This window comes from Peromyscus leucopus, chromosome 3 (genome assembly GCF_004664715.2).
Source record: "Peromyscus leucopus breed LL Stock chromosome 3, UCI_PerLeu_2.1, whole genome shotgun sequence".
NCBI classification, from domain to species: domain Eukaryota; kingdom Metazoa; phylum Chordata; class Mammalia; order Rodentia; family Cricetidae; genus Peromyscus; species Peromyscus leucopus.
In genome coordinates, this window is record NC_051065.1 from 73,544,669 (window position 1) to 73,566,527 (window position 21,859).

Genomic DNA, 21,859 nt, shown 5'->3' on the forward strand with positions numbered 1-21,859 from the left:
TTATAGAAATGTCAATTTCTTATGGGTTTTTTTTTTTGTATATTTTTTAATGTATGATATATAATGGGATTTTTTTTCCTTCAGAATGCAGCCCCTACTTAAACTCTATCTTAATTAAAGCTTGTTGTGGATTAAAGATGTGGTGGCAATTATATCTTAGATGCGAATACACTTGGCAAAGGGCGGGGAGCTGGCCTAGGAACAATTGCTCATTATGTTGCATTCTGGAATCTACTGCCAGCCTGAGGGCGGTGGGCGGGGCCCTAGAGGGTGTTCCTGGGGGCAGAGGAGCTCAGTTCTGTGCCGAACAGAAGCTGGCACACCTTTTGCTTGTACCGACTGCTTGCCTACCTTCCCATCTCAGCACTGTACCTGGCAAAGAGCACAGGACCCCGAAAGATAGAACCAACCAGTCAGACCATGTCTCCACACAGAGAAAATACCAAAGAGAGTCTGGAGCCATGGGCAGGTGGCCCCAGGCAGAGCCCAAAGGAGAACCAGTGACGATGGAAGCTGGGTGCCTTGGGCAGGGCACAGGAGCAGTACAGGGTGCTGCCCAGGCCAGGCCTTCGTCAGTGTCTCTGCCTGGGTGGATCTCCTGCTGTGCCTCCTAGTGCCCCAGCCCCTTAACCCCCAGAGGACGTACCAAGAGCACCAGGATGATGGGGCCCTGGTAGATGTAGTCCACCAAGTCACCAGGTTCCTTCCCAAACCAGCACCTGCAAAGACAGGGCAGCTGAGGCGGCCTCCTGGGCTGTGCCGAGAGGGCCATTCTCAACTCAGAACTAGGACCCTCTGGGGTGATGCAACCCTTCCTGAGCCCAGCCTCCAGGGCAGTTCGGGGTAGATAGTTCCATGCACTGCCCTTGCAAGGTTCTGCCCTGTCCTTGGTTGTATCTGGTGGGGCTGGCCTCCTGTGGCCAGCCTCAGGGCTTGCCTGGGGTCCCCCCACTGTCCGCTACTCTGTTGCAGGTTGTGGGGTCCCAGGACTCGGAATTCAGCAGGTACAGGAACCTCGGAAGAGCTGGGCTCCCCTTCACTGGTCTAGAGCCTAGCTGTCCCATGCCACTCTGTTGTTCACTGACTGCGGGGAATGCTTTGGGACCCAGGAGAAAGGCCGGGCTACGTTCCTGACCCTACCAGCAAGTATGGAAGTTCGGAGGTCACCCGCTGCAGGCCAGTCTCAGACAGCCATCTCAGAACACCCCAAATTTCTGTTTTCTGTTTGAACAGCCCCTTTGAGAGAAAGCTTATCAGCTACCGAGGGCCTCTGCTTCCCGAGCAGCTTTCGTCTTCCTGAGACTTCCCCAAAGCTAAGGTCCTCAAAGGTGATCCTATGCTTGTTCCACATCCTAAATTCCACTTGTCACCTCTTGCCCCTGTGATCCCATGGGGAGCTTCTGTCATCTGGGCTGTGGTCCAGTACCCCAGGGACCCCATGGGGAGCTGCGATCATCTGGGCTGTGGTCCTGTATCCCAGTCTGAAGGAAGGCTGAATTGAATTCCACAGATACACTGTGTGAGCCTGGTGTGTGAGGACTCATGGGGATGGACCTATTTCTTTCTGCCTGAGGACTTACAAAAGCGTGGTCTGCTCGGGTAAGGGTTGCGATTCTACCCGACTCAGGGCTGGGCCAGAGCCAAGGCTGACCTATCTTAACTCACCTCCCCACCCCCGCCCCCCGCCCAACATCTGTCCCACTTACTGTTCGTTCTCATAGTAGAGTTTGCCAACCGCCCAGGCGACAATAATGGGGCAGGGGATGCCTGAAAGGAGAGATATTGCTGCACAGGATGGACAGATGAGGAAAGACCCCCTTGCTTGTATCAAGGCAGGAGGTCACAAGGGGGCTGGGACTGTGTGTTCGGTCTTCCAACCACAGGCCATCTGCGACACTATGGTGCCTGTCTCCGCCCCTGCCCCAGCTCTCAGCCATCCTTTCCAAGCAGAGAGGATGCTGTGGTGGACAAGTGGAGCCAACTCCTTTATCTTTTGAAGTCAGACACAAGGACCTTTGGTCTGGCCACCTTGGGTAGGAGGAAGGCTTCCTGGAATGACCTTTGGAGGGCTTGGGGGGGGCGGGCAGAAGGGAGGAAGCAGATGCATCCCGAGATGGCGCATGGGTGGCGGGCAGAGCTGTCCTGGGGGCATTGGCCAAGACGGCATAGGGCGACGACAGGGGCTGCATGGGGGTAGCGAGGCAGGCTGGGCTCCAGTCCTTAGCCTCAAGACCAAGGGGGGTGTTTTACCAGCAGTGCCCCTTTCCCAGGAGGCCCTCCCGCCCACCCGGGGACCCTCACACCATCCAGTGAAGAGGAAGAGCCACTTGCGTAGGTGCTCCGTGGAGTACGTCATGACGATGGCCGTGTGCAGGTAGCAGCCCTCCACAAACATCCAGAAGAAGTTGGTGACCACGAAGTAGTTGAAGATCGTGGTGATGCAGCGACACCAGACCTGCGTGTGGGGGTGGGGTGGTGAGAGGCTGCGGGGGGGGGGGGGGGCCAGGAGAGCAGGTCCCACAGGGAGCACCTCCCGCTTCGGGGCTCAGAGACAGGGTTCCAAATAACACCAGCTCTCAGTGGGGGAGCTCGGCCGCCCACCCTCACTTCTGGGCAGCAGCATTTCTCCCAGCCCCCCCCCCACTTCCTTCTCCTCCCCTACCTCCTCCGTCTCTTTTTTTGCTTCTGTGCTATAGGGGACAGCACCCACGCTCCCCCACCTGCTGGGCAAGCACTCTGAGCTACAGTCTTAGCCTTTTTTTTTTTTTTTTTTTTTTTGGTTTTTCGAGACAGGGTTTCTCTATGTAGTTTTGGTGCCTTTTCTGGAACTCACTTGGTAGCCCAGGCTGGCCTCGAACTCACAGAGATCCACCTGGCTCTGCCTCCCGAGTGCTGGGATTAAAGGCATGCGCCACCACCGCCCGGCTAGTCTTAGCCTTTTAAGACATCTGAAAAACACTTGTAACAGTGTCTCATTAAATTGCCCAGGCTGGCTGTGAACTCACTATGTGACCCAGGTAAGCTTCGAACGTATCAAACTCTTTCTCAGTTTCCCAAGTAGCTGAGATTACAGGCCTACATCACCATGTGTGATTTCTTTTTTCAGTCCAGAAAGGGAGGCTGGACGGCTTTCTGCAACCAGAGCTGGGTCTGACCAGCCCTGTTTTCAGTGTTCGGGTCCCTTCGTCTACATAGCTAGTCAGACTGGGTTCCGATTAGGGATAGACTTTGAGCTTTCACTTTAAAAGAATGAAATGCTGGGCGGTGGTGGAGCACACCTTAATCCTGGCACTTGGGAGGCAGAGGCAGGTGGATCTCTCTGAGTTTTCGGCTAGCTTGGTCTACAGAGTGAGTTCCAGGACAGCCAGGGCTACACAAAGAAATCCTGTCTCGAAGAACCAAAACAAATAAACAAACAAACGAAAAATGAAAACAATGTGAGGGAAAGAAGCCATAAGGAGCCGTGTGGGGTCATGGCCGCTGAGGTATTGGAGGGGATCATGTTGTCTCATGGGGGTTAGGGGGAACGGTCTTGCTAGTTTGGAGGCTTCTACAAATCTGGGCTCTTCTCTAAGCCTCGGGGTAGCCACCTTGCCTGGTGGTGAGAGGAAAGGCAGGCACCGAGACAGGAATGGGAGCTGTGGTCAGGGCTGCTAGCGTGTGGCCTGTCAGTAGACCAGGGTCTGTCCCTGTGCCTCTGAGTGAGGAGACCCTCCCGAGCATACTGCATGGGATGTAGGGAGGACAGGCACTGGCCCAGACTCACACAGTGGGCCCCTCTGAGCCAGGGTCCAAGCCATGGCCTTCCATTCCTGTGTGGCTTCCTCCCAGGACTCTCTTACAGTCAAAGTCAGCAGGCAGAGAATGTGGGGCGGACAGCCAGCTGGGTGAGGGGAGCCCTGGGCAGCCTACTCCCTCCTTGCATGGCCTACTCATGTGGTTCCTGGGTACTGCTCCTAGACTGAGCTGCCTGCTGCCCCATGCCCTACAGTCCCAGCCCTAATTCTGGGTCCACGGAGCTGCTGTCTCTTTCGTTCTAGAGAGTGTTGGTGGGTGGGTGGCTATGAACCTCAAACTGTAAAGCTGCCCTTTCTGCAGGTAAAGTGCTGTCCTATTTGTACCAGCCAACACTGGGCCTGGAGTTAAGGATCAAACTAGAGTGACTGTGTGTGCGTGTGTGTGTGTGTGTGTGTGTGTGTGTGTGTGTGTGTGTGTGTGAGAGAGAGAGAGAGAGAGAGAGGGGGGGGGGGTTCAGGGGCCAGGTCAGCCAAAGAAAATGTACTGAGAACTTTGAGATGTTCCAGAGACTGGGTGTTGGTGTGGAGACACCACACCAACATGTAACCTTCACCTCTCTGAGTTTCCATGTCCATGGGAAGGGAATTAATCTCTCCAGTCCTATGCTAAGATTAAGCAATAAAACCCCTGGAAGAAGTTACTGCCGACTCCTTTTCCTCTAAGGTACCTGGACTTACAAGATGGGTGAGGGCAGGGAATGGTGGTGGTTTTAGCTGGGAGCAACCCTCAAGGCCTGGCCCAGGGCGGGTCACTACACGAGACCGACTATCAAGTGTCAGGCAATGAGACAGGCAGCCCCAAGTCTGAGGCTCCCAGCAGTGACCTCGTTCCCCTCGTGCACTTCGTGGTCGATGAGCTGCAGCAGGAACCACGTGATGTTCCTCAGGATGAAGGTGGTGACGAGGTTCCAGTGGATCACGTTCCGCAGGCAGCGAATGCTCCTGTGGAGGCCCAGGTCAGGGTCAGCCAGGGTCGGCTGGGGCGGGGGCTGGGGGTCAGCGGGGGAAGGACCCACTAGGAAAGACACGGTCTGGGGTGAAGTGGAGCTGACCAGAGCCCAAGATCCCCCTGGCGGTCACAGCCTGCTCTGCACCCTTCAGGCTAGGCTAGGATGGTAGTCATGCTCCAGCACCCGGCTTAACCCATCTCTGTCCACTCTTCCCTGGGCCCCAGAGTGGAGGAGTCAACATCTGGGAGAGACAAAGATGAGGAGAAAGCAGGGTGGAGGTGGACTCACCGCAGGACCAGGAAGAGCAGGAAAGCGGCCACCAGGGCCACCACAGAAACACAGTGGCCCAGGTAGTTGACAATGAGGGCGATTCGGTAATGCAGGTCATAATTCTTCTGCTGGACAGACAGACAGGCATGGGAAGACAGAAGTACGGCTATGTGGGAGTAGGGCTGCTATTCCAGCCATTTCTGTCCTAACCTTGGGACAAAAGAGGCTCTAAGTATCCCCACCAATCTTGGCTTCTAGATCTTTCCTCTGTTGGCCTGGTGGCTCTATTATTATAAATGGCTAAAGCCTGGAGGTGCAGACCTGTAGTCTAGCTACTCGAGAGGCTAAGTTAGGAGGACCTCTCTGGACAACTTAATGTCTAAAAAAAAAAAAAAAAAAGAAAAAGTAAAGAAAAAAATAGAAGGCTGGAGCTGAGGATCAGTGGTAGAGAGCTTATCTATCATGTGCAGTCCTGGGTTCAATCCTCAGCAACACACACACACACACACACACACACACACACACACACACACACTCTGCTGTGGGACGGTCTGTATGTCAAATTGCTCTGATTGGTCAATAAATAAAACACTGATTGGCCAGTGGCCAGGCAGGAAGTAGGTGGGACAAGGAGAGAGGAGAATTGTGGGAAGCAGAAGGCTGAGGCAGAGAGACACTGCAGCCGCCGCCATGACTAGCAGCATGTGAAGACGCCGGTAAGCCACCAGCCATGTGGCAAGGTATAGATTTATGGAAATGGTTAACTTAAGATAAAAGAACAGTTAGCAAGAAGCCTGCCACGGCCATACAGTTTGTAAGCAATATAAGTCTCTGTGTTTACTTGGTTGGGTCTGAGCGACTGTGGGACTGGCGGGTGACAAAGATTTGTCCTGACTGTGGGCAAGGCAGGAAAACTCCAGCTACATCACTCACTCACTCACTCACTCAAACTGTAATCAGGCCTCCCAACATGAACTTTTAAGGGCACTTTTGGACATGGACATGATCTATTCTTTTTGTTTGTGTTTTTGTTTTTCAAGACAAGGCTTCTCTGTGTAGCAGCTCTGGCTATCCTGGAACTCTTTTGTAGACCAGGCTGGCCTCGAACTCACAGAGATCCACCCGCCTCTGTCTCCTGAGTGCTGAGATTAAAGGCATGCGCCCCCACTGCCCATCAGACACGGTCTCTTCTGAGATACCCTGGAGCTACAGATACAGATTTAAACTTTGAGCCTCTGCAGTGACACATCTGGGTTTAGTCTCTCCTCAGACCCCAGCTGGCAGAGCAACTCAGGATGAGATGGCCCTTAGCTATGACATCTATACTAAGGGACCAATCTTCCCTCGTACCTTAGAGGCAGTGACCTATGGGAGACCCGGAGGGGTAGGTTTGGATTGGTCTCTGAGCAGAGCAGTGAAGATACACATTGTAGAATACTTAGGAATAACACTCAAATGGAATACAAGTCAGTCTACCTTGCACCATCACCTGAGGGGCTGTAAGAACATAGAGGAAGAACAGAGGGTTCTTCCTATCCAGGTTGTCTGGCTCTCTTCCTGCTTCCCTGAGGCCTCCCTGTGGAATGCCTGGGCTCACATTCTGTGGCACCACTTCTCAGAAGAGGCCAATGTTCCAGCCTCTGCACTGGAACTTTATCTGAGGAAGAGCTCCAGACCAACTGAGGACTTCCTTGGGTGAACGAGGGGAGGGGATGGAACTGGGACATATCATTTTGGGTCAGAAGTGAAGCACAGCTTATTGGAGGGGGACCTCAGAGGAAGGGCATTTGCCTAGCACGTATGAGTCCCTGGGTTGAATCTCGGTACTGCACCCAAAGGCAAGGGAGGCCAGATATTTGTCAGCACTGAATCCATTTCCAGAGCAAGAACCAGTACTGGGTGGCAAGGCCCAGGCAGGCCCAGCTTCCTGCCCTGATGGTCCTGAAGAGGCTGTACTTGCTTCTCCATGGAACGGCAGAAGCAAATGCCAGGTGGGGAGAGTGAGGCTCAGTGGTAGAGGAAAGAATGTGCTCACAGAACCTGCTAGCTGCAGGGAGCACCCGCTACATGACTGTACCCTTCCCAAGTTTCATGCCACAAACCCAAGCTCTCTTGAAGGGGGACTGCAGGCAGGACAGGAGACACAGAAAAGAGGATCTGGGTAACACAAAGACTGGTTCTGTTGCCCATAAAATCCTTTGTGCTCAGCCTGAGTCCTAACACTCTATGAGGACCCGGGTGGGCGAAAACAGGGTCACTCACCTGGTCATCCAAAATGGGTTCACAGTGTGAGTAGTTGATCCTGGAGGCCCATGTTCCATTCTCCAAGCATTCTCGGTAGGCATTCCCTAGAGAAGATGCCAACCACTGAGAGTCAGGTCACTCTCCCCCCTCAAATACCCTCCCTGGCTCCCTGGTACCTGCAGGATGAGATCCACACTCCTTAGTTCCCCTGGACCTGAAAACACAATGCATATCTGAACGCTTATATGAGTCATTTATAGGAAAATTGCACAAAGGGCTTTATCTTACACACTGGCTGGGAGGCATGCTAAAACCCATTTCAGACACACTCTTTGACCAGCACTTTGCGCACCTTCTTTCATTTTATTCCTCTGCTACAAAACTGAACCCAATTGTGAGTCCTGGGTTGCGGCTGAAGATTGGCTGCTTTTAGCACAACAAACAATTTCCGTCCCTGCCTCCATCACTTCCCATGTGTGCCCATCCTCTTCTCCAATAGCATTTCAACAATAGCTGCCACTTACACGGTACGTGCTTGCCTGCCCAGGGACTCTCCTAGCTGAGTCTAATGGACAAGGTCCACTTGCCGTTCAGTCTTTGTTCTGATCCTTTATCTGGAGAGGGGGAAACTGAGGCAGGGAGAGGCAAGAATACCAAGATGGCAAGGGTTGACTCTGGGTTTTGTGTTCATGACTTCTAGGTCACCAGGCTGTGGTAACCCCGAAGTTTGGGGATGCAGGCCTGTGCTCCTGCCCTGGACCTGTGACCACTTTGTGGGCCATTGTGTGTTGTATATGTTCAGAGAACCAGTATTTACATCAAAGCTGAACGTGGTGTCCAACGGGACATTTTGGAGCAGTAGCATCCAGTGAGCAGAAGCTTGGGCTTCATCAAGGCATGAGGCAAATATGTTCAGACCCAGCGTTCAACCCGAGCTCTGACCTGGGAAGTCTAGATCCGAAGCAGCTCTCTCCATAGCCTACCCTCTCCAGGCAGGAGGGTGCCTCCTTCCTGGGTCCCCTCAAAGCCCTTCCCCAGTCTCTGCTCTGCAGCACACGGTTAGCAGGGAGCTCACCTCCCCTTTGATTACAATCCCGAAGAATCCATTGTTTGAGGCTGATTTGTTCCAGGGCTCTGCTTACTGGCTAATGGGCAGCTGTTCGTGGGTTTTCTTTTTTGGCTCATGTTAGATATACAATATAAAGCTAATTAAAATAAATAGCTCGGAGCACAGAGTCATGGGGCTGGAAGGGGAACTTTAGATTGTTTGTGGAAGCAGTGAGTTCTGAAAAAAAAATATTAAGTTACTTAGAAACTCACTTCCACTGAGCTGACAGTGAGCTCCGAGAGATGGGATTATTAAAGAGCATTGCCGAGGAGCAGAGAACAATGGGGCGAGATTCTATTATCTTAATTATTCTTTAATCCGGGGCTCCAAGCCAACAGAGTTTTCAAATTCAGAGTTTAGAAAAACTTGGCCTCTGGGACCATCAGCCCGAGGCCCATCTCTGTCAGGATCCTGAGTCAGCCTGGGCTGTCTCACAATGATTGTGACCCTCAACGAGAGACCCCGGCACCTCTCCGGCACTCAGTCCCAGTCAGAAAGGGATGAGAGATGGCTCAGTGATTAAGGGCGGGGTTCAGCTCCTAGTACCCCTATAGCAGTGCACAATCACCCCTAACTCCAGGTCCAGGGGATCCAATGTCTGGTTCTGACCTCTGACACTAACAACATACAGGGTGAACAGACATACGTGTAGGCAAAAACACTCATACACGTAAAATAAAAAGAAATCTTTATGCACTCTGTAGAAAGACCCAGACTCCCAAGGTCCTGCTGCTCCTTTAGCCAGTGATATCTCTTACCTGGCATGTTGTGGGAACACCTCCGTCACTGTTGGTAAGAAAGGTGGTACAGGCCACTGATTAAATGTCACGCCTGCTTAAGAATCATCAATAAGTATCTCTTTATTACTCTCAAGAATGAAGTTCAACTTTCTTGGCATAATATTAAGATTTCTCCACCCCCTGGACACGATGTCTGCCTAGCATCCCATACACAGCTGACATTTTTTTTTTTAGTGGATCTAGCACATGTTCAGAGCTGGAGCACATGCTGCTCCAGCTCCAGGCTCTTCTGTTCTCTGCTCTCCAACGAACTCCTGCTTATCCTCACACTGGCCCAGTGCCAGCTCCTCCACAGGGCCTGTCCAGCACTCTATACCTGAATCCATCATTCTTCTCCCTCTAAGTACCTCTTCCAGAGAGTCTCACTTCTTGGAACATAGCACTTCACCTTTTATTGCCCTCAGGCTCCATTAACACATACATTTTTGTATTATTGAATACACACACACACACACACACACACACACACACACACACACACGTGCACATGAGTGCTTGGATCCAGTTTCACAAAGTAAAATTTAGTTTGACCACAGCTATAACGTTTTGCATTCTACTCTGTTCTAATGTATCTATTTGCTTCATATACAAATGCTAGTCGTGACCCACAAAATCAATTTCACCGTCCCCTATTGTCACACAATCTGTAGTTTGGAAAACAAAAATCTATTTTAGAGCATTTGCCATGATTCAGTGTGGGCTCTGTCTCTTTGAATCTGGTCCTTCCCTTTGCTACTGAACTTAGCTCCCTGGTGACAGACAAGTAGGCAGAGTTCTTATTGGGGCCACTTTGTGCCCCTCAGGAGCAAGGCTGAGTACATGTGGACAGCACTGAACTGACTTAGATTTGCTAAACCTCGAAAATCATTATCTGAGATGTTGTATGTGGGAGTGGAAAGGGCTTCCCTCCGGGGGACCGATGCTATCTGGGGATGAGTTTCTGGCTATCAACACTGGGTACCAGAAGACTGGAAGACAGATGTGCCTGCTCTTTGAGGGAACTGTCTGCTACAGCTAATGAGGGCACAAAGCCCTCAGGCACAGCCTCAGACAAGAGAGTAGAAAAGCCCTGCTCCTCCCTCCCCCTAAACCACAGGAGGATGGGCACATACAGTCTAAGGGCAGATTCCAGGCCAGAACTGTGGGGCTGGATGCAGTGAGGTGGGTACCCGTTACCACAGCAACACAGGTGCACCTGCTGAGGATCGATGTCAATGGTGTGCCGTGTGTCCTTCCAGAGGCATTAGGGTATGGATGCCCAGAGTGGCACTGGATGGTTGAAGCAACAGGCTCTTCCCATTTCAGGTGCCAATGCTTTGCTAACAGTTCCTTGTTCAGAGACTCACCCACGGTGGTTCAGAAGCCTGACTGGGAGATGAGAGCCTATCATCTATCTCTAACTTTGTTTTTGGTGGCTAGGTGACCATGGCCAAGTCTTCTCCCTTTTGTCTCAGTTTGCCCCATTGGTTCCCACTGAAACCATTGACATCTTAGGTAGGTGGCTTATCTAATCAGCGAGCCTTTCTAACTTGCTAAATGCCAACCATAAAGCCATTCTGACAGTTCCAAGAATGCCTAATACCAAATGCTCCCTATATGACCACCTCCATCTCTCATATCCTCACTGATGAGATAGGACCATGTAAAGAAGCGTGGCGAAATAATTCAAGAGGCAGGTTGGGCACCGGAGAAAGAGTGAGTGAGGTTGTGGTGCAGGTGGAGATGCTGTCATTGGCTATTTGGAAGGAATTATAAGGAGGGCAGGTGATGGCAGCAGAGAGGGAGAGGCTAGAAGAGACATTTACAGAAGCCAGGGCACAGGCGTGGCCCATTCAGCACCACGGACAGCAAAACCAACGCTCCAAGCCATCTCTGGAGGTGGGAAGACCTTGGAGAGCTCCTGCCTGCAAAGGTCCAGAGTCAACCCAGTTCCTCCAGCAGCTTCCACAGACGCTGCTGCCCCAAGGATCCAGCTATTCATCTCTGCCTGGTACATGCGGGGCTGGGATTGTTCTTTCGATGACTCCTGTTTAAAAAGACCCTTTGCTCCCACCCCGCCCACAGGCTGCCTGGAGTGAGAACCTTCATCTCAAGGCTGAGATCCCCGAAGGCAAGGCCTACATTTCCCTCTCATCTGACCGCGTCTTAAGTGCTGAACAGAGCTGAATACACAGGGATGGACCCAGACCGTTGTAGCCTCGGTTACTGGGGAACTCAAAGGGTGACAGAGATTCAGGGCAAGCCAAGAGGAGGGTTGACAGTCTTAGATGTCGGGGGGCCCTACCACCCTTCATGGCAACACACACGAAGAAGGCAATCACATCTTTCAAACATCCAATGACAGGCCAACCCCACTGCTGAAACTTCAGCCACCCAAGTCCAAGCCCCTGTCCTGTGGGGCATCGGTCCCCGAAAGCCCTGTGGCAGCAGCATCCTTTACTTGCCAGACAGTCTTTTTTTTTTTTTTGCTCTGAGGAGGGCGCATTAGAAATCTAGTCAGTGGGTACTTCCTTGAGAATGTAAGAGGGGGAGGAAACTTCTCCCTCATTTTGTCTGGTTGTGACCAACAAGGGAAGGGAAGTGACATGTCTGTGGTCACCCAACAGTGTGGGCCTTCCTTGGGGAACACATCCTCCTGAGTTGCCATAGGGCCAGTTTCCCCTCCCCCCCCCGGAAGAAAGGAGCCTTTCCCATTGCACCTAAGTTCCCTGCAGCCAACTGTGCCATCTCTGGGGGGTTTTGGGACTCCTGGTGACCACACTGATTGAAGAAATACCTTAGGGACCACATAGCCTACTTCAATCTCCCCATTGCCTGAAGTCCAAATGCCCAGATTAAGCTATCTCTTTACTGAACTATTGGGCCTTGACGGACTCATTTTTCTTGCTTGGTGAGAAGAAAGTTTATCCAACCTCTCCCACTGCCTGGCCTCCACTGCCTGGCCTAGGCAACAAGGTATGCCATGACTAAGTGCTGAAGAGACCGCTGGGGAGGCGTAGCCAGAGCTGGGTGGTTGAGACACAGTCATGTCGCCAACAGAGAATTCCCCGAGTCCCCCAAATGAGGTGGACCGCCATAAGAGTGGTTCTGTACAGGACAGTTAGGACGGGCTGGATCTAGGGTCACCTTGCACATCTCCTTGGTCTTATCACAGTCCTTGGGAAGCAGGTAACCAGAGATTGGGTGGTTGGTGATATCCACACTTGCCCAGGCCCAGCCTGACCTAGAAAGCTTGTTGGGCTGAATTCCCAAGGCTGGTCATCTGCTATTGTCCAAACTGGATACTGGGCGGGAAAGGGCCTAGGACACCTAGGGCCAGAGAATGGCCACCGCACTGCTACTATGCTGTGTGGGCACTGCGCTCTGGATTTTGACTGTCTACACTGGGTCTCAGGCTTCCTAGTTCCACGGGGCTTTTCACTCATTATGTCCTGCCATCTCTGAGTGGACAGAGTGAGGACAGCAGCCTGTACTTACAGGGCACAATGGGGAAACTGAGTCACGGAGACACTGTGCACTTTAACGGTGGTCACACTAGGTCCATGAAGGGGGGCAGGAGTGAGTGGGATCCACACCACTGTGGTCGTCACTCCTTCCTTGGGAGAGGAACCTTTAAGAGAACCTCACCTGGTGCCCCAGCCTCTGCTCCTCAGTGCTCCTCATTCCAGCCATCCCATGCAATGCTCAGTGGGCCTGTTTCCATGACGTTGGTCTGTCATAATGCTAGCCTGTGAAGGGCCTGAAAAAGGAGGTGAGCTGGGGACCTTGAGGTACAGGCTGTTTGGGAACCAAGGACTGTAGAGGAAAAGGGACCCTCCGAAAGCACAGAAATGGAGGTCCAAAGAAGGAGATGCCATTGCCAGAGGAAGACAAGTAGCCATTATGAGAAGAATTAGGCCTGGCTCTCAGCCCAATGCTTTTGCAAAGTAATGGCTGCTCCAACCCGCCCCCCAAAGCAGAGCAGCCTTCTGAAGGCTGAAAGGCCTGCCTCCTTCTAGCAGTCTTTGGACCCCAGATATTCTCAGGTGGGATGGACAGACTACTTCCAAGACATTGCAGAGACTATACCACCCTAGAATGACAACCTCTGTGGTGTGGGATGTCCCTGTCATGCCCAAGAACAGGGATGCTCCTCCTTCCAGGTCCCAGATCGCTGCCTGCTCCCCTCTCCTCTTGTCCCTCGGTGACTGTTCCCTAGAGTCCCCAGGGATCCCCAAGCACTGTCCCCTCCCCCCTTTGACATGGCCCCACGAAGTCAGTATTTTCTCTTCACACAGAGAAGAAAACTAAGGTAATTTAGTATCAATAACGGGCAGGGAAATGAAACCAGCTTCGATGTCCATCAGCAGATGAATAGATAATGAAAACGTGGTAAAAATTCAGTGGAATTTGACTCAGCTGTAAAGAAAAGATGAAATTATGAAAAATGGATGGACCTGGGAAGTATTATAGTAAATGAGGTAACCCAGACTCAGAAAAACAAAAATGTCATATTTGATCCTAATTTTATTGTTAGCGTGTATGTAAATAAGAGAGTATGAGAGTGGGTGTAGACCATAAAGTGACGTGGGAGATAAGGAGAGGGGAGCAAGAAATGTGGAGAAAGGTGTGTGAGTCTGGTGGCAAAGGAATGATAAATGTGCCATGAAGCTGGGAAGGAGTTCCTGGGGCAGGAGAGTAGACAGGGAGAAGAAGGAAGAAAAACAGCAAAACTTAATTATTCGTATTCTCAACAAAACAAAACCAAATCATTAGTAGTGTAAGCTAATGAAAACATACTGGGTCAGGAAGATAGCCCAGATGGAAGAGACACTCACCCAGACAGCTTGGCAGCCTGACTCGCCATTTCTGGAATCCACATAAAGAACTGGCTCAGTCAAGTTGTCCCCTGACTGCCACACGTATGCTGTGGCGTGGGCCCCCACCTCCCACATCACGCACACAGTTGCACACATAATAACGAAATTGCAAAATTCATAAAATGGAAAAAGGAAAGAGAGCTAAGACGCAAATCAGGAGGTGGCCAGTCACCAGGGAACCCCAGCCCTGCACTGAGGCTACCTCCCACATCTCGACAGGCTCTTTGCATCCTCCTGCCTCCGCGGGTACTGCAGAAGTAACTTCCTTTCTGACTGTGAAGCATGGCTAGAGGTGGTCAGCAGGGCTCAAGTGACTGAATTTGTGCGCAGCTAAGCACAGGCCCTTTGGGGGTGCTGGAGGGCAGGTGTCAGGACTCCAGGACTCCAGACTTCTTCCATGGTTGCTGGTGGTCGTCAGAGAGAGGACAGGGCATGGTGCAGAAGAGAGATCAGGACAACAGGACAGGTCCTGGTGGCCTTGGACCAAGATTCAGCTGGCACATCCTGAAAATCAAGCAGCATCCCTCCAGAATTCTTGGTACCTCACCATGAGGCGATGGACAATCAGTCAGCATCTTTGGGTCTTGCAGAATGAAGGCCTTCAGCGCCTCCATGGTCCTCCTCTTTCCTGCTCACCTACCCTCTCTCCTCCTTTCAGCTCCAGTGAAACTCCAGGAAGCCTTCTCCCCTTACTCTCCACCCTTCCATCCTCTGGCAGCTGTGACTGCACTGTTTCACCTAGGAACCAATACTATGTTCTCTGGCAACATCTGCTGCCTTACTCTTTGGGACAAGAGCCCTTGGATAGTGGGATGAAGTCTTAAACGTCTTTGGGGAGCCGATTTCTTGGATTCTTGCAGGGGAGGGGAGGGCAACACAGCCTGGTATGAAGCAAAGATTCAATAACGTGTTTTGGGGCTGCTCCACCCAGGGGCGGGGGAGGGAGTGGAGTTTGGAAAGAGAGACTTCTCTGTCCCCAGCTCCTTCCACACAGGCAGATGGACGTTAGAGCATGGCTGGTCTTTTTCTACCTGAAGTGACAGGGGAGGGTGGCTGGAGGCAGGTGGATAGTTAGTTCTAGGTACCGGTGGCCAGAGAGCCTCCCTACCTGCTCTCTCTCCCCTCCACCCTCAGTAGCCACCTTCTGTGATGGGGGAACGGTGTCCTGCCCCCCCTCTCTCTCAGCAGGGAAACAGTCCTCACACACAGAGGACTTCCTGCCTCTGGAAAATGAAAAGGTATGACCATGTCTCCCTGGAGATGGAGGCAGTCCCATTTCTGAATCTGTGGCCATAGGCTGTGGTCTGTCTGGGACCCTCAGACTTGCAGCCTCAACAAGTGTCAAATGATTGCTGTTGCAGCCCTCCAGGAAGCCTCCCAGGTGTAGCCCGGTGCCTGCCCCTTATCCCAATCTCTGGCTGTTGACTTGTCCAAGTTTGGTCTATAAGCAGTCCAGGGCTCCGGAGGCCAAGGGCTTCGCAACCTTTTTGACACCCCTCTCCCATAGCACTGGAGAGGGAATTTCTGCCCAAGGACACAGACCTGGTGGGAGGTTCTCTGTCTAGGGGCTCCTTAGGTTGTGTTTCTGTTTTAGAATGGGGTTCTGGGAAGTGAGGCTTCAGTCTCCTCCAGAGGTAGTTAAGGTAGATATCCCTTCTTCCTGCCCAAGGACGCCTCAGTACATATGGGCCCCATTGTTTCCTCTTGACATGGACAAGGAAGACAAGGTAGAGACCAGTGCTCCTGAAAGAGGAAGATGGGGGTACATCCTGGGGAGCCAGGGGACCCTCATATGTAGCCATGGGACCATGGCACAGACGAAAGGAGGGGCCAGGACTGGGAGAGCAGGAAGAGGTAATGCACGCTGATCTATGAACGCGGGGAGATCAGGGTTAGAGAAGAAGTATGGAGAGATGGAGAGAGTTGGAATGAAGACAGAGCGATAGAAGAAGGAAGAAATGAAGAGGAGCAGGGGAGGAAGGGAGAGAGGGAAAGGGGAAGAGAGAGGAGGGGGGAATACTTGGAGATGTGTGCCCAGAGAAGTCTGTGTGAATGGGGAGGTAAAGTGGAATTTAAGTGCCCTGTTTCCCCAACAAGCTGCTGCTAAAAACCCATTCCTTTCTCCTTACAGGTGGGAGACTGAGACCCAGGAAGGATGGGGGGCTCACTGTAGGTTATGCTATGCATGGACATTTTAAGATTAGTTTTAGCTGCCCAGCATTTGAACCTAAGCTGGGGAAACCTAGGGGAGACAGGGCCCACCTCCCACTGGAGCATGAGGAGCCCTGGCAGTCAGAACTTGAGCGTGTGAGCAGGAATCACCATGCTCCCTACCCATCAGACGGCCGACTCACAAAGTAGAGATGAGCGCCCCTCCCTCCAGAGATCACTGCAAGGAGCTCTATCTGAGCAGCGTGGCATTGCGCAGCTGGTGGTCAGGGATGATGGCATCGGCCACCCAGGGAAAGCAGGGGTCTTCTCATTGGGTCAGCTCTGTCCTATGTTCCTGTCTGGGGCCCCAAAATCTAGCTGCCTGGGTTTAGGATCCTTGTTTCATTAGGAGGTAAGTTATTTCAGGTCTTCAAGCCTCTGTTTCCCCATGTGTAACATGAGGATAACCCCAAGTCTCCATCTCTGGGCATGGTAAGTTAATTGGGCACCGGTGTAGACACACCAGGGCTCAGGGTGTTAGAGGAGATACGCAGGCACTAAGGTGGTTCTGCCGGGGTCCCTTCCTTTGGGACCTTGCCTTCCCTTCTTTTGGCCACTGTGGACTGTGACATCTGGTGACAGTCTCTGCACAGGACCAGTCACAGCTCTGATGTGCTCTCGGACACCTGTTCCAACAGCTCCACCCTGGTGCCCTCCCTGGTGCTCTCCTGGGCGGTTGCTCCCCAGTCAGCGGCTTCTTGGATGCCTCTGCTCAGAGATCCCCTCCATGTCTCAGAGCCAGCACATGCCCCACTGTGCCCAGACATTTCTTTCCTGCAATTCCTCGTCCCTTGTCATCTCTTCTCTCTCTTGTCAATTCCAGTCACCCAGGCCACTTTTATGGGAACCCTCCTCAACTCCCAAAGCATCTTCTCCACCAGAGGGCTGCTGCAGTGTTCTTACCCTCCTCTCCCCGCCCGAGACCAAGAGGACCTCAGCTTAGCTCCTCTATACTCACAACCTTGCCCAGGCTCCACCCTATACCTCCAATAAAGCCCCTGGCAGTGCTGTGCATCTCACTCCTCCATGTCCCTCTCTGGTCTTAGTTTTTTACTTACTATGTTCTACAACACTCCATAGTTCCAAGGCACTAAGCACACCCCATCTGGAGGCTTGAGTCTTCTCAGATCCTCCTTGCAAAGTGAACTAACTGTCTGTCACTCCTGAAGACGGTGTTGCCCTGAGGTTGCCTGAGGGTGGTGGCTTCCTGCCTGGCCTGGTGCGCACGAGCTAGCTAGCTGTGCTCCACCTCTGGGCTCTGCAACCTGGGCCTGAAAACATCTGGGTCTTCCGGGGAGGGAGGGGATGGGCAGGAGTGGGATTGTGGGTACTAGGTTCTCCTGGAGAGTCTGGCACCTGGCAGCGATTAGCACTTGGAGGTTCTGTGGCAGGTCCTCTGTGCTCAGCTGAGTTAACAGACCACAGAGATGTCAGCAGACACTGTCATCCCCACAGGGCGTTTCCTGGCCTCAAGCAGTTTCTGCCCTCGCAGGAGCCTGGCTTTGGGGAGGGGAAAGGGTGGCTGTGACTTGATGAGATTAGGGCACTCTCCCCTCAGGCTTTTCACTGAACGGTTTTCTCCCAGGTCCTTTCTAAAGGGTCCTGCTGGAAAGGCCAGCAGGAGGAAGCTGTGTGCAGGCTGGCCGGAGGTAGGAGGACCATCAATCAGGTAGTTCCCCGGCTGTCAGAGGCCTCTTCCAGGCAGGGTGACTGCACGCTCCCAGCTCCAGGTATCTCTCTAAGCCAACACCCTACCCCCCAGCTCAAGTGTTCCCCAGGAGGGAGCTAAGGTGCAGATGGAACTTTGGTCCAATGGAGAAAATTGTTCATTAGACACCAAGGACTAATTGCCACCACGTTTACCAACCTCAGTGGTATACTGGCCCTTTTTCAGCTTCTCATTTGATTTGATAAGAGGGGTCTGGTGTATGATGTCCCTGCCCCTCCTTCTTCCCACAATCCCCTTGCAATTTCTGAAGAGGGCAGTTGCCGCTCTGTATTCATCTGTCTACAGTTGGGAGGGGCAGCCTCGATACAGTACAGTTGCTGCAGCTGAAACATAGTAGGTGTTCAGCAAATCGGTTATGTAACGCCGGGCTGGGCTGTGCTCCGGAGGGAAGAGTCAGGCACTGCCCCAGGCAGGTGGGGTTCCAGGTGGGTGGGGGTAACGGGGTCGGGGTAAGAGCTGAAGCAGAGCTTCCTCAGGCTTAGTCCCCCCCGCTTGGCCCTGCATGGCACTTAGTCTCAGCCCTCTGAATTAGGCGCCTGGTCTCCACTGCCCAACTCATGGAGGTCACATCCTAAAAATACAATTGTGTTCGTTACTCCTGGGAAGGAGCTGGAAGTCACTCCTTTTCTTGCATACCTCCTGGGTCAGGATCCTCACTACCTCCCAATGAGATCTGTTTGAACTATGCTTAGGAGGCATTTCTCAGGTGGTAGGGAAACCTTCCTCAGGGCTTCCCCTGTCTCCACTGACTTCTCTCTTCTTAGGAGCATCTGGTCCTAGCTTTCTCAGAGCAGGCTGCCCCTGGCTCCCAGGGAGCATGGCCTGGCCCCAGAGCAGGCACCTTCCTCGTCTTAAGCACCTGGAAGGTGAAGGCCTCCTTGCCCTCAGACAGCTGGGACACGCATGCGTATGTGTTACCATCAGACACAGCTCTGCTAGGATGTAAAGGCTGTAGACAAACAGCTAGCTGCAGAGTCTCCGCGGTGCCCTGTTAACATGTAGGGCCGGACAGGTGAAGGTGTCCGGGTGGGCCAGCCATGGCTACCTATGCCCTCACAGAGCTCAGTATCAGCTCCTATCAGATCATTTGTGCATGCACACAACCACCACCACCCCAGATTGAATGCCCCCCGCCCCCACCTCAACACTCTCTGCTGCCCTCTTCCTATAGTCGGTAGCCTTCATGGAGCTTGTCAGCAGGAAGGAAGCCGCAGGCTGTTCTTCCCGGGGAGGTGGGGGGTGTGGTCCTGATTCAAAACCACTGTTAACCTGAGGTTGCCTAGAGGTAATGCTGCCCAGAGCTCCAGACTTTTAAAAGCCCGGTGAGCGAGACCCTGAGTGTAGGCTCAGTATGTTCGCTAACACACGCGCTCACCTCAGTTCCCTACCTCCTTCTGATCTCTCCTCTCCAGCGCTAGGGTCTGATTACCTTAGTCACAACGTGCGTGCGTACAGGATTGGGGCCTTAACCTCTATATGCTGCGTCGCCTTAGAGATGGGAGAGCATTGTATCTGTTCATACAATGCTCTCTGTTCAGCAGAAGCCCGAACGGGTGAACTTCAGGCACCTGAGCAAATAGTGCAAGGGACACTTGCGGCCAAGGAGAAGTATTTCCTACTCCCTTGCTTGGCTCTTTCCAAACGTGTAGCACAAGAACTCTGGGCAAAGCACCGCCTAACCGGGGTTAGAAGCGTCATAGGGTTAGGCACAGAAGGCGAGCCCCCACATTTACAGAGTCCCCGGAGTAATTGCTATAGCGGTATGAAGGCCCTCGGTAGGTGTCCGATTCAGGGTCGAGAGACCTCCCCTCTTCCTGAACCGCCTTTTTGGAAAGCCGGCAAGCGAGGGGTACTCACGGGTCGTGTTGTACTTGATGCCATTGAAGTACTCGGGGCACGGTCTCTCCACCAGGGCTCCGGGCGTGCTCTGGGGCCAGCAAGTCCCGATCTGGTCCAAGGTCGTGTTGCAGTAGGAGTAGAGACCTAGTGACAGGAGGGAGCGCAGCAGAGCTCAGAGGGATGGCCCGGGAACGGCGCGGGGTGCTGCTCAGACCCGCTCTAGGAGAGCGCGGGAGAGCGAACCCACATGTGGCTAGTCCGCTCGCCTCCTGCCTACCCTCGGGGTCCGGGGGCACCCCCCAGCCGTCCAGGAGCAGCTCTTCGGCCAGCGACAGGCTGCAGTTGGCCTCCAGCAGGCTGTGGAGCAGCGCGGCGTCCATTGCGCCCCGGAGCCGCGCGCGGAGGGAGTGGGAGTGCGCGCCCCGCGTGGCTGCGAGGGAGCGGGCGCGACGGGGAGCGGCCAGAGAGCGCAGCGTCCAGGTCCCTGCCCGCCCACCCCGGACCAAGCGGGCAGCTCCGGGGCGCCGCAACCGATCGCGCTCAGCCGCGGAGCCAGGACCTTGGCCAAGACGATCGGCGAGGCTCAAGAAGCTGCGGGGCGGCCCGCTACACCACCGCCAATGGCGGCGTCGGGGGCGGGGCTCTGTCTCCTGCCCCGTCGGGCACGCAGCCCCCGATGCGCTTTCAACCCGACAAGTCGTGAGAATACTGGCGGGGCCGGCTATCTGGGGTGGCCGAATAGCTCATCTGAAGGTCGAGGGTCGCAGGCCCGGGGCCTGCAGGAAATCCACGACTACATCCTATACCCGTAGCCAACCAAAGTTGGGCAGCTCTTGACCAGAAATTTCTTCTCCTGAAGGAGAACATTAGAGCTGGGTAGGGGCGACTGGCCAGTCCTGGAGCAGATTTGCGCCCTAGGGAAGGAAATGGATTGAAGGGGCCCGGGAGGGTAGCAGAGAGGTCACCAGAGAGGGTCTAACAGAGGTGGAGAATATGGATGGAGTAGTAGGCAGCACTCAGCCAGAGCTAGGAACCAGGAACAACATCAGGTTCCACCCTGACAGATTTGCCACCAGCGGCGAGATGGGGATATCTAGGAAGGAATTAATTAAAATCATCTGGAAGACTTGAAGGTCTTAGTGTCCTGGGCACCAGATAGAGTAAGTGAGAGGTGAAAACATGTCTCTTTTCCTTCTGGATTATGCAGGGCCCTCTGAGGAGGGGAGAAAAAGTCAGTCTTCCTCACCAGTAGGTGTGGGGGAGTGGTCACCCCTGTAGAGAATCTGCTGGGCTACCAAGCACTGTTTGCTTGGGCATTAGTTGGACCCAATTGCCTCGGAGTGCTCAGGCCTGTGAAGTGGGTGGGTCTCTACATGCCTGTGAAGCAGGCCTAGGTTAGCATAGGTGTGTTTTGCTCTCAGTGTAGTTTCTGCTTTGTCTCTCCTCTCCACCAGGTTGCTCCAGGCAAGAGTTTTCTCCATCAGTGGCATGTTCTCTAGCATCCTCCACAGCCCACAGAATCTGTGGTTTTAGAGGCTCTAGAACCATTCCCGCGCCCCCCCCCCCAGCCCTCCCTTGGAAACCAGGCGCTGGTGAAGGGCAAAGTGCCCCTGAAGAGGCCAGCGCTGCAGGTGGAGAGAGACAGAGAACAGGCCAGTGTCTCTCTACACTCTTCCTAGCCTCCGTATTCATGTTCCTGTCACTCCTAAGCAGAGCGAGTGAGTGCGTGAGAGAGTGAGTGAGCAGTGAGACCAGGCAGAGCCCTGGAATCGCTCCAGGACCTGCCCCTGGCAGGGAGACCGGCAGTGCTACCAGAGAGATCTATCCTCTGCCTCCTGAATGGACAGTTAGGGCCCTGGCCCAACTCCCAGCAGAGCCTTAGGCCAGAGCATGACTGGCTGGGATGGTCCTCACAGGGATGCAGTCTCCTTCACTAGCGAAGGATGGCCCGTTACACAGCATCACAGCACAGACAAGGGTAACTTTGTTTATCATCAGAGCTCAGAAGACACCTACCATTGTAAGGAGGTGGTGGGCACCAGCGACATGCTG

General features: G+C 53.3%; 1 protein-coding gene across 9 annotated transcripts in view; it reads right to left on the reverse strand.

Annotated features, from left to right (window-relative positions):
• Window positions 1-21,859, reverse strand: part of Crhr2 (corticotropin releasing hormone receptor 2) — a 44,788-nt gene that overhangs the window by 9,180 nt on the left and 13,749 nt on the right. For 2 of the 9 annotated variants that reach the window (XM_037203774.1, XM_028864111.2), the window contains 8 exons: window positions 19,826-19,951; window positions 7,438-7,475; window positions 7,280-7,365; window positions 5,036-5,145; window positions 4,622-4,739; window positions 2,302-2,455; window positions 1,707-1,767; window positions 647-719 (listed from right to left, as the gene is read on the reverse strand). In XM_037203774.1, coding sequence (XP_037059669.1) covers window positions 647-719; window positions 1,707-1,767; window positions 2,302-2,395 — 228 coding nt within the window. In that variant the 5' untranslated portion in view covers window positions 2,396-2,455; window positions 4,622-4,739; window positions 5,036-5,145; ... (1 more) ...; window positions 7,438-7,475; window positions 19,826-19,951. Of the gene's footprint in view, window positions 1-646; window positions 720-1,706; window positions 1,768-2,301; window positions 2,456-4,621; window positions 4,740-5,035; window positions 5,146-7,279; window positions 7,366-7,437; window positions 7,476-19,825; window positions 19,952-20,084; window positions 20,394-21,859 lie in introns of those variants that run through there. The other 7 variants (XM_028864107.2, XM_037203773.1, XM_028864106.2 and 4 more) reach the window with 5 other exon arrangements.